Below are 12,730 nucleotides of genomic sequence, written 5' to 3'. Positions count from 1 at the left end.
AAAGAGACATTTCAGGAAAGAGAAAGTTATTGTGCGTGAGACAAGTTAGGAAACAAAAGGATAGCATTCTCTACTGTAGTAAAGTGGACAATTAAGGAAACAAAAGGATGAGAAAGTGATAAGCTAAGAAGCAAAGCAATAAGACCATAACAGAAGATTTAGGGTATAAAAGGGCATCAAAGGTAAAGTAAGGGGTAAAATCAGGAGTTCTTCAGTAGTACAATGGACTCATTATTAATGGAGTTTGGAGTTATAGAGTTACTTTGGTTCTAAAACCTACCACAAGTCATCATTGTGAGTACACAAGCATAACAAAAACGGCTGATTGGAACAAACACATACAGGAAACAGTCATTTTGTTAAAGATACAAGATATCAATAGTGTTTTGGTGATTATAGTCTTATTACCAAAAGTAGCTATACAGTGGACATATAATTATTCTTTTACAGATCATGTTCTTCACTGCATAAAGCATCTATTCAAGAATGTTTTTTGTAAAATAAGAGACAGTTTTCTTCTGTCTCTCAAAATTTGGTTCTTAATGTAGCAATCATATATGCTACTGATGGTATATTAAGTGCCTCACACTACAATCTGCAAACATATATATAATCTCAGAAATATCATATCTTCTTTGACCATAGGCAAATTCAGAGTGCTCCTCAAATGCAAAGTGAATAAGATACGATTACTTTTAAACAATTTTAAGTTGAAGTTGAACTTTCATGATTTCATCTGGAGTGCAACATATTTCCACATGAAGTAATGGACATATACTCACAGATGATGACTAAACATCAACAATAAGACAAATACATCAGACAAAACAAATAGTGGAGAAAAAAGCAGTTTCATTGTACATACAGCCACACTGGCACATGTACAATGCTACTGCCAAACAACTATACAGCCACCAACCATGACAGTGTTTAGACAGTGGTAGAAGTTGCTGTCAGACTGACAGGATGACACTGGTCACACCAATACATCAACACACAGCTAAAACACAGTAATATAATTAACATATAAACAGACAACAAATACATATAAGGCATTCCTTCCAGCAACTTACATATGTAGATATAAAAACGTTACTAATATTAATGAAGTTTAGACAACATCTTCAGTTTGATATGAAAGTGGATAACATAGTTAAGAGTCAGAAGGTACTACTCATACATAGGTTTTATATATTTTACCATTAACTGCTGAAAATTTTGGAAATTGAGTTGTATTTTACCGAAGTAACATTACACCAAATGGTTACTTACTTGGACGCTTCTTGGGGGGAGGAAGGGTTGGAACTGCAATAAAGACCATTTATACCATTTATAACTTGAAGCATGTACAGTTATCATATATATGCACAGGTGTAAAGAAAAAGGGGTTGTGGGGTAAGCTTGTGGATAAAGTGTTCACTTATCATGCCAAAGGCCCAGGTTGAATTCTTGAACTGGACATGGGGCCAATGTGTAAAGCCCATTTTTGCTGTCACCCACCATGATATTGTGGAAAGCTGTGTAAAACCCAACTCACTTATTTCAAAGAAGTAACTTATTAAAGCATTAATCATTTATGGAATACCATTTTCCCTTATTTCATGCATTTGGATTGTCAAACATGGGACAATATATCATTTTATACTGTTGAAAAAATAATGATGATTAGAGGGAAAAACCTACTGGGACACCCTTTCCTTAAGGAGTTGAAAACTTGATCTCTCATTGTCTTCAGCTCACTGAACTCCTGAACAGTGAACCTGTTCTCTTCAATTGGTGGGGAGGCAATTCCATCAATTTCCTTGGTGTCTGTTAGACCAATACCAATGACATACATATGGATGTTTTCATCTCGGGCTTTTACAGCCTCTGGGATTGTCCTTCTGGAATTGATATTAGACACACCATCAGTGATTAGGATACAGTAATTTTTCACCTCAGGTCGGTCTCCTACTCCTGGCAAGAACATTTGGGTCCTCATAGTGTTCAGACCACCATAAGTATTGGTGCTTCCATACATATATGGTATACTGTCAATGGCCTTGTAAAGCTCGTCTTTCTGACCAATGTACTCATTCATCTGGAACTGGATGGACACCTTGGTGCTGTAGATGACCACACCGACCCTGACCTTATCATCATCAATGTTGGCTGGGGCAAGGAAGAATTTCAAGAAATCCTGCATGAGTTTGAAGTTCTTTTCTGTTACACTGGTTGATGTATCCAGTACAAAGACAAGGTCCATCACTGTGTCTGTACAATCTGTAACAAGATGAATACATTTTCAGTGTCTTGAAGAGTGTATGCGTACATGTCAGTGATGGTTAGTTTAAAATGTCCTTGAGAAAGACTCTTACACATCACTGAGCTACTATAGGCCATTCATAACGGAAAATGTTTTGTGATATCTGATATCATAACATAAAAGAACAATAATGTCACATAACAATGTAAAAGAAAACAATCAACACCTCAAATTCTAGAATCTAACATTGCTGAAACGGGTCACTTAACCCAGTTTCCTTATTTTCTAACACCTAATTGTTGTCAAATTGGAACTTTAAATTAACTTGAAATATTGCATTGTAAATTAAATTGTTTTTGATGTTGCTGAGGAAATACATGTAATGTTTACAGTATGAAGCAATGGATTTTGCGGAGAACCAAAGAAAATGATCCAAAGGCAAGGTCAAATTGTGGTTAGAATAGAAATATTGCAGCAAGAACATGGACCATCAAGTACTGATGTTAAACTACACCTGTAATGAGCACTGTTTACAGACGTTTCAACTTTCAAAGGTGAAAATAGGGCAAACATTCAAAATATATTGCAAACAGCAGAACTGTACAAGAACAAAATTTTGAACAAAAATGACAAGGTAATGACTAGGTAGTGTTTCAATATGGCTGCTGTGGTAGCCACTTGAACCTGTTGAACAAGTTTTAAGCTCAAAGTTTTATAAGCTTGTAAGTTTTATGGTCAAAATTGAGCATATCACAATATGGAGTCAGTTAGCAATACACATAGACAAAAGACATTGATAGATGGAGCAACAAATGGCTGAGAAGCTGGTATGGTTGAGGTCCAGTAACTGAACTATAACAATAAATAAACATAAATAATGCATTGAGTCACACTGTATTATGCCATGGCTTTAACAATGAAAGTATAGACATCTGTTCATTATGGCTGTCAAAGAGGTCACATGTTTTTTTCATCTACCAAATTTCAGTCCTCTGACTTATTTAGTTTTCAAGAATGTGACTTAATTTTCTTCCTTGTGTTTAAAAAAATACCTGGAGTCCATTCTGAATTAAATACTTTTTTTGTGCCTAGATCAAACTTGGACCCTGTTTTGGTAACAATATCTAACAGTTTTCATGAAACCATTTCAGAGAAAGAAGTAGCAAAGTGTATGGTTGTTGGAGATGGACAAGATGCAGTGACACAATGACATAATATACAGATCATTAAAGGTCAGGTAAATTTGAAAAGTATAGGTTAATCACATCTTAAGCCAATGTGCATTATCATCTGATCAAAATGCTTCCTAAAATTATCACACTAATAGCTAATTTGCAGAACTTTGCATACCTTTCCTTTCACTTCCTGGGCGTGGAATCATTACTGCTGAAAAGACAACTCATAAAATAATACGACAAATTAAAGCCCTATGTTGATGCATCTGGAGCAGACTGATCAAAGCCAAGCAGGACAATGCAGAGTTTGCAGAAGAGCATAGGCAGTGCTTGCTTACTAGGTTATCAAACTTGGGCAAATATTTTAAAGAGAAGAATTTAAAAATGCATTAGCACCATCTGCAGTGAGGAAGTTCAAACATACTTAGTTCTGAATCATCACCAAATAGTATTTGGTATTCATAATGCAAGTCTATTAGTCAAAGATGTTAGTATCAAGATTGAAACATGGCAGCTGGTTACCATTGGTAGGAACTCAATAGTTCAATACCAGTGGTATAATCATGTCAGTACAAGTGTAATGTCAAAGTTAGATGTTGCAGCTGATGAAGGAGGAGCTGGATGAAGGTGTATATAGGCTTCTTCTGAAGGATCTGCAACAACAAAAGCAAATGTAAGAATAGGTTGAAAGCATAGCAGAAACATACACCGCACAGATGTCATGCAGTGGGTGCTATCTCCTGTTGTCAAGGAGATAGCAACATGAACACAATGACATCAATACCGTTTCCCCATGCTGAGTATGTGACTGCAATGCTCATAAATACAATGCAATAAAGTTTGAACATTCAGAATATCACCCTGAAAGAGAGATTCATATTGAAAATGGTTGTACAATGGAACTATGTGGTTTGGGTGTATGTTTTGTTGTTGAAAACTTACCCTAGCTGAAAAAGAGGATGGTGTGACATTTTGGATGATGATGTGGTAAAATTGAATGTGAGTGAGGAAAGACAGTACCCATCACCATAGTGACACAGTGTTATGGCCCACAGTCTTCACAAACCTTGACGCATAGGACAAACACAACATCCCACAAACACAACACTCAAGCAAACCTGTGCAGAAGGAATTAAACACTCGCTGGTGCAGATTTTTAAGTTGAGAGAAATCCTCTACAATGAAGCGATGCTCTTCCAAAGGAGGGCTTGCCATTCCATTGAGCTCTTTGGTATCTGCCAGACCAATTCCAATAGCAAACACTTCAATTCCTTCTGACTGTGCATCCTTAGCTTCAGGGACAGTTCTCCTGGCATTGATATTGGACACACCATCAGTGACAACGATGGCAATGTTGGGGACTCCTTGTCTGTCACCACCTTGTCTAGTAAAGATCTCTGTCCTCACAGTCTTGATGCCATCAGCAGTGTTAGTGCTACCATATCTGTAGGGAATGTTGTCTATGGCTGTAAGAACCTCTGCCTTAGTGGTGTAATCACGTAGGAGGAACTCAACATGCACTGAAGTGCTGTACAATACTACAGCTACCCTCACATTACCATTGTCAATGTCAGCTTGGGATAGGAAGTTCTTGACAAAGTTCAAAACCAACACAAAATTTGGCTCAGTGACACTTGTAGATGCATCTAGGAGGAATGCCAGATCCAGCCGAGTGCTAGTACATTCTGAAAAAAAAGAAAGTTTTATCAATGATTTCTATGTAACAGGGTAAAATTTTTCAGTCTAAATTTGACAATTGTTTAAAACATGTACAGGTATAACAGGTATAACTTTGTCCCCTAGAAATGTGTTGTTTTGCCTCCTCCATGGCCTGGTTTCTCACCCTCAACCATGTGAATAGAGATGATAATGCCTCTAAGTGGCATTTTAGAAGTTAGGAAGTACAATATAGACAAACTTTATGGGACAACTTCCAGATGTTATAATTTTGTCTATGAGATGTTAATGCTTAAAAGTCCTTTGGTTTTACATTCATTGAAACCTCTCCTGACAGAATGGCTTATGTTGCTAAGTGATATACATGATGTAAGTTTTCTGTTCTGGTTATCCAGTATGTAAAATGATTAATTCACTGGAAAAATTCCAGCAAATGTTAAACATCTCTCTTTATGAAAACTGATCTCTATCAGGCCCTGCCACATGTTTAATAAACACATACCTTTGGATATTGCTGTTGAAGGTGCTGTGGTGGGTACTGAAAAGAAAACAAAACCGAATTTATAAAATATATAAGTAAAACTGAATGAATATTTCCAATCTTCTTGGAAGGACAAGAAAAGGTGACTGGTGATGGTAAAATGGTTCTGTTGGTAGTATTTAACAGTTTGATATTAAAACACCATTGTTATCCTCTGGAATAGCAGTCTAGACCTCCTAAAATATGAAACACTTGTGTATCATTGTTGTTCAAGCAATCTCAATGATAAAGCACATACCAAACAAGACAGGAACATTGTTCCAAACAGAAAGTAAAGTAGTTTTTTTACGTTGATGAGTTAAGTTAATGTAATTTTGAATGCTATATCAGTCATATAACAGCAGGTAAATCTACATAGGCATTATTGTCTTTGTTAAAAGCATGAGAGAGTGAATTTTGTTTTATGCCACACTCAGCCATATTTCAGTTACATGGTGGTGGTCTGAGCATAATTAAGTCTGGACTAGACAATCTGGTGATGAACAACATGAGCCTCAATCTACGCAGTTAAGATACAATGACATGTGACCCAGTCAGCAAGCCTGACCACCTGATCCCTCTATTCATCTCTTATGACAGACTTTGGTTACTAAAATCAAATAAAAGCACAGCTATTTAAAAAATCTAGAATTTAAATCAGCAATATGAGCAGACTGAAAAATGAAACAAAACTCACATGGACAGAAAGATGAAAAGACTTTGTCCCTGAGCTGCCTGAGCTCACTGAAGTCTTGAGCTGTGAATCTGTTTTCATTCAGTGGCTTGTTGGCGATCTGATCCAACTCAGTTGTATCGGCCAAACCAATTCCTATGGCATAAATGTGGATTCCAGCATTACGGGCTCTCTCAGCCTCAGGGATAAGTCTCCTTGAGTTGATGTTGGAAACACCATCAGTGATAATTATGGCAATATTTCTTACACCTGGCCGATCACCTCTTTCTGGGAGAAACATCTTTGTCCTCATTGTGTTAATTCCACCATAGGTATTAGTGCTTCCATATTCGTAGGGAATATTGTCTATTGCCTCATATACATCTCTTTTGGTTGTGTACTCATTAAGATGGAACTGGATGAAGACTTTTGTACTGTAGATAACCACACCAACACGAACATTTCCAGCATCAATGCTGGCCACATACAAGAAGTCTTTCAAGAAGTTTAACATCAACTTAAAGTTGGGTTCAGTTACACTGGTGGAAGCATCCAGAATGAATACCAAATCTAGCACAGCATCTGCACAATCTGGAATATGAATATATCTGTGAAAGCACTTTGAAAAGTCTCTTTAGGATGTTTAATAAACATAACATTTGAGAAAATGTTATAAAATTTGCTTTTTCTTTTCATAAACGTCATCAGTGCATTAAACAAAAGGAAATTGATTACATGTTTATCACCTTGGTTAAAGCCAGAGAATGTGTCTGGTGCTGCAAAACCAATGATATCAGAAGTCTATCCTGAGCATAAATTGTGGACCACATCTCCACAGATTAATTCTCGTGCCATAAACAGCTGTTCAATTGATGGGAGTAAATGCCAAAGCAGCCTGAACACAATATTGTATCAACACCCTTTTACGTGTTTACAATGAAAAGAGCTGAAGAAAACATTCTTTGGAGGCTTTATGTTGAATAAACGTTACAGAGACACATAGTTTCTATTTTGTTTTTCATCTGTTCAATGTTATAAAAAAACTGTGGAGAAACAGAATTCATGCTTACCATCTAATATCGGTGGAAGTGTTGGCAGGGGTTTCTCTGGCACTGGACAGAATGAGGAGAAGACTTTGTCTCTGAGGACAATGAGTTCACTAAATTCTTGTACAGTGAAGCGGTTTTCCTCAATAGGTTTGCTTGCAATACCATCAATCTCCCTTGTGTCTGAAATTCCAATGCCAATAGCATAGATGTGGATGCCCTTTCTTCTCGCCTTCTTAGCCTCAGGAAGTGTCTTTCTGGAATTGATGTTCGACACGCCATCAGTGATCACAATGGCCACATTTTTAACTTTGGATCGATCTCCTTTAGCACGAGTGAACATCTTGGTCCTCATTGTATGCAATCCTCCAAAAGTGTTTGTGCTGCCATATTCATAAGGAATAGCATCAATGGCATTGAAAACATCTGCCTTGGTAGAGTACTCATTCAGGTGGAATTGGACATAAACTTTGGTACTGTAGATGACAACACCAACTCGGACATTACCATCATCAATGTTGGCCACAAAAAGAAAGTTCTTCAAGAAATCCAGCATAAGTTTGAAATTTGGTTCTGTGACACTTGTTGATGCATCCAGAACAAATATTAGATCAAGTTTGGCATCAGCACAGTCTGAAACAGAAACAATCTAATTACATATTTTATCAGAACAAAAACCCATTTCTTTTCAAATCTAGCATCACTGTAGGTACAGTTTTACTATTATTGTTAAAACGTTAATATTTATTTCTCACACATTACATTTATATCTATTCAGTTTGAATTACAGCAGCATTCATGTAAGAAACCTTAGAAAGCCTTAGAAACAGGTTATCAATTATATGCAGCCTCTTTGAGATTGGTTTCCTTTGATGTTATTTATCTGCTCAAGTGAAATGTTCTGTTTCTGTATGCGATTCTGGAACCTGTTGCACTGAAATGTGCAAATATTATCAAAGGCCAAGCTTAATATGTCCTTTTGTACTGACAAAACCCAAGAAAGACCTCAAAGCATCAGAAAATATATTATTTCTCCAATCACAGAATCCTTCAACACATGCATATATATATATTAATATATATATATACTCACTCACTCTCTCTCTCTCTCACACACACACACAAAAACAAAAACAAAACAAAACACACACACACATTCATTGCCATCTTGCTAAAGTGCAAGTGAATGTTCTTACCATCAAGTTTAACTGGCACTGTAGGTAATGGTGGTGGTGTTGTTGTGGTGGTGGTGATGGTGGTTGGAGCTGCTGCTGAATGAACAAGGAAAGTAGATAGGAAACATTCTTATTTCACCCAGAGTGCAAGATTATGCAGAACACATTAATATGAAAATACAGACTCCTCTAACCTGATCTTTGATGGAAGAAGTATGACCTTAGTGCAAAAAAACAGGATCTTGCACACCACATTTCAATCAAGCAGATTACTTATAAGTTTTTATAAAAGATTCAGGGGAGCTTAACATTTGTCCCAGAGTGCAAGAAAATAGATCAACATATGTTCCTATGCAGAAAACTGGCAAGAATCAACCAGTCAACATACAAACAGTAAGACAGACTCAAGAGGCCAATATACCTGAACAGAAGGAAGAAAACACTTCATCTCGCAGACCAACTAGTTCATCAAAGTCTTGTACAGCAAAGCGATTCTCCTCAACAGGTCTGCTTGCTATGCCATCCAACTCTGTTGTATCAGCCAAACCAATGCCAATGGCATATATGTGGATTCCTTGTTGCCTCACCCTTTCTGCTTCAGGAATTGTTCTTCTTGAATTTATGTTTGAAACACCATCAGTGATGACAATGGCCACATTGTCAACATATGGTCGGTCTCCTGTCTCTGGAGTGAACATCTGAGTCCTCATAGCATTCAGTCCTCCATAGGTATTTGTACTTCCATACTGATAAGGTATTTGGTCTATGGCTAAATAAACCTCCCGCTTGGATGAGTACTGACTCATCTGGAACTGGATGCTAACTTTAGTGCTGTAGATTACCACGCCGACACGGACATTGCCACCATCAATGTTGGCAACATACAGAAAGTGTTTGAGGAAATCTTTCATGAGAAGGAAATTCTTCTCTGTGACACTGGTGGAGGTATCCAGAACAAAGACAAGATCCAGCTTGGCATAGGAACAGTCTGATAAAGGAAAAAGTGAAAGTTGATGAATCAACAATTACTGGGTTGGAAAAGGCAATGAATGAAGTTAAAGAAGCACATGGACAGGTACCATTCATTTGATTACAACATGATTTAAAACCTTCATACATAAACACTGGAGAAGTCAAAGCCTTTGAAAAACATACACTTTTATGTTTTATCCTAAAACAATATCGTAGTATAAACCTTATGACTAACCTTGTACTTTTGGTGGTAAGGTACGTGGAATTGGAGTAGTGACAACTGGACAAAATGAGGTGAATACTTTGTCTCGAAGACCTCTGAGCTCTTTGAAATCCTGCACAGTAAAGCGATTTTCTTCAATGGGTCTGCTGGCTATTCCATCCAACTCTGTTGTGTCAGCCAAACCAATACCAATTGCATAGATGTGGATGCCAGCACCTCTTACAGCCTCTGCTTCTGGAACTGTCCTCCTGGCATTGATGTTGGACACACCATCGGTGATCACCACGGCTACATTCTTCACATCGGGGCGATCACCTCTTTCGGGAACATACATTTGGGTCCTCATTGTGTTCAGACCCCCAAAGGTGTTGGTGCTGCCATATTGGTAGGGTATTCTGTCTATGGCAAGGAACACATCTCTCTTTGTTCTGTACTCATTAAGGTGAAACTGAATGTTCACCTTGGTGCTGTAAATGACTACACCAACTCTGACATTGCCATCATCAATGTTGGCCACATATAAGAAGTTCTTCAAGAAGTCCAACATGAGTTTGAAGTTTGGCTCTGTGACACTGGTGGAGGAGTCCAGAACAAAGACCAGATCCAGTTTGGTACTTGAACAATCTGATAATAAACCATAATATATCAATTCAGTAAAATGAACATTAGTTGCAATTATCTCAGAATTAACATCACACTATTCTGATGCATAGAGAGGATGGAGTAAGATTATTTACATCTGTGGTTTAATTCATACTGAATAAGGTGTTGAGACTCGCATAATTACATCAAACATCCTATTTTGTTAGTAAAAGGGGAAAACAATGAAATGTTTCAAATTACAGCTCATGATTATAATGGTAAAACCCAAACATACCATCCACCTCAGGAGTTGTTGTAGGAATGGTTGTCGTAGTTGTAGTTGTTGTGGTGGTCGTAGTGGTTGTGGGGGCAGCAGTAGTTGTTACTGAAAAGGTACATTAAAAATAACTTGGTTACTTGTTTCCCACTGTTTAAGCTAGTATGAATGGGTTTAAGGAAGAAACCCAAACAAAGTGAGAAAACATTAAATTTTTGTACACAACAGTTTCATTTACTTTTTTATTGAGGTTACTAAGAATTTTGTACAAAAGATTCAGTTCAGCTGAACATTCATTCCAAAGTTCATAAGAAAAGAGTGAATACATTTTACTTTGTGGAACACTGTAAAGCATCAATCATTGAACATACAAACAGTAAGACAGAATTGAGAAATCACCATACCTGAACAGAAGGAAGAAAACACTTCATCTCGCAGACCAACTAGTTCATCAAAGTCTTGTACAGCAAAGCGATTCTCCTCAACAGGTCTGCTTGCTATGCCATCCAACTCTGTTGTATCAGCCAAACCAATGCCAATGGCATATATGTGGATTCCTTGTTGCCTCACCCTTTCTGCTTCAGGAATTGTTCTTCTTGAATTTATGTTTGAAACACCATCAGTGATGACAATGGCCACATTGTCAACATATGGTCGGTCTCCTGTCTCTGGAGTGAACATCTGAGTCCTCATAGCATTCAGTCCTCCATAGGTATTTGTACTTCCATACTGATAAGGTATTTGGTCTATGGCTAAATAAACCTCCCGCTTGGATGAGTACTGACTCATCTGGAACTGGATGCTAACTTTAGTGCTGTAGATTACCACGCCGACACGGACATTGCCACCATCAATGTTGGCAACATACAGAAAGTGTTTGAGGAAATCTTTCATGAGAAGGAAATTCTTCTCTGTGACACTGGTGGAGGTATCCAGAACAAAGACAAGATCCAGCTTGGCATAGGAACAGTCTGATAAAGGAAAAAGTGAAAGTTGATGAATCAACAATTACTGGGTTGGAAAAGGCAATGAATGAAGTTAAAGAAGCACATGGACAGGTACCATTCATTTGATTACAACATGATTTAAAACCTTCATACATAAACACTGGAGAAGTCAAAGCCTTTGAAAAACATACACTTTTATGTTTTATCCTAAAACAATATCGTAGTATAAACCTTATGACTAACCTTGTACTTTTGGTGGTAAGGTACGTGGAATTGGAGTAGTGACAACTGGACAAAATGAGGTGAATACTTTGTCTCGAAGACCTCTGAGCTCTTTGAAATCCTGCACAGTAAAGCGATTTTCTTCAATGGGTCTGCTGGCTATTCCATCCAACTCTGTTGTGTCAGCCAAACCAATACCAATTGCATAGATGTGGATGCCAGCACCTCTTACAGCCTCTGCTTCTGGAACTGTCCTCCTGGCATTGATGTTGGACACACCATCGGTGATCACCACGGCTACATTCTTCACATCGGGGCGATCACCTCTTTCGGGAACATACATTTGGGTCCTCATTGTGTTCAGACCCCCAAAGGTGTTGGTGCTGCCATATTGGTAGGGTATTCTGTCTATGGCAAGGAACACATCTCTCTTTGTTCTGTACTCATTAAGGTGAAACTGAATGTTCACCTTGGTGCTGTAAATGACTACACCAACTCTGACATTGCCATCATCAATGTTGGCCACATATAAGAAGTTCTTCAAGAAGTCCAACATGAGTTTGAAGTTTGGCTCTGTGACACTGGTGGAGGAGTCCAGAACAAAGACCAGATCCAGTTTGGTACTTGAACAATCTGATAATAAACCATAATATATCAATTCAGTAAAATGAACATTAGTTGCAATTATCTCAGAATTAACATCACACTATTCTGATGCATAGAGAGGATGGAGTAAGATTATTTACATCTGTGGTTTAATTCATACTGAATAAGGTGTTGAGACTCGCATAATTACATCAAACATCCTATTTTGTTAGTAAAAGGGGAAAACAATGAAATGTTTCAAATTACAGCTCATGATTATAATGGTAAAACCCAAACATACCATCCACCTCAGGAGTTGTTGTAGGAATGGTTGTCGTAGTTGTAGTTGTTGTGGTGGTCGTAGTGGTTGTGGGGGCAGCAGTAGTTGTTACTGAAAAGGTACATTAAAAA

General features: G+C 37.7%; 1 protein-coding gene across 1 annotated transcript in view; it reads right to left on the bottom strand.

Annotated features, from left to right (window-relative positions):
- The window catches only part of LOC137297934 (uncharacterized), a 237,060-nt gene that overhangs the window by 131,698 nt on the left and 92,632 nt on the right, over positions 1-12,730 (bottom strand). Inside the window, exons 33-48 of the mRNA XM_067829924.1 lie at positions 12,621-12,710; positions 11,756-12,367; positions 10,970-11,536; positions 10,584-10,673; positions 9,719-10,330; positions 8,933-9,499; positions 8,533-8,607; positions 7,361-7,969; positions 6,315-6,881; positions 5,600-5,635; positions 4,539-5,105; positions 3,994-4,073; positions 3,928-3,934; positions 3,596-3,631; positions 1,684-2,262; positions 1,273-1,305 (exon numbers count right to left, since the gene is read on the bottom strand). Of these exons, the coding sequence (XP_067686025.1) occupies positions 1,273-1,305; positions 1,684-2,262; positions 3,596-3,631; positions 3,928-3,934; positions 3,994-4,073; positions 4,539-5,105; positions 5,600-5,635; positions 6,315-6,881; positions 7,361-7,969; positions 8,533-8,607; positions 8,933-9,499; positions 9,719-10,330; positions 10,584-10,673; positions 10,970-11,536; positions 11,756-12,367; positions 12,621-12,710 (5,127 nt within the window). The remainder of the gene's footprint in view (positions 1-1,272; positions 1,306-1,683; positions 2,263-3,595; positions 3,632-3,927; positions 3,935-3,993; positions 4,074-4,538; positions 5,106-5,599; positions 5,636-6,314; positions 6,882-7,360; positions 7,970-8,532; positions 8,608-8,932; positions 9,500-9,718; positions 10,331-10,583; positions 10,674-10,969; positions 11,537-11,755; positions 12,368-12,620; positions 12,711-12,730) is intronic.

This window comes from Haliotis asinina, chromosome 10 (genome assembly GCF_037392515.1).
Source record: "Haliotis asinina isolate JCU_RB_2024 chromosome 10, JCU_Hal_asi_v2, whole genome shotgun sequence".
Classification (NCBI taxonomy): domain Eukaryota; kingdom Metazoa; phylum Mollusca; class Gastropoda; order Lepetellida; family Haliotidae; genus Haliotis; species Haliotis asinina.
Note: the sequence above shows the minus strand (reverse complement) of the source record. Positions and strands in the feature narration are given on the sequence as shown.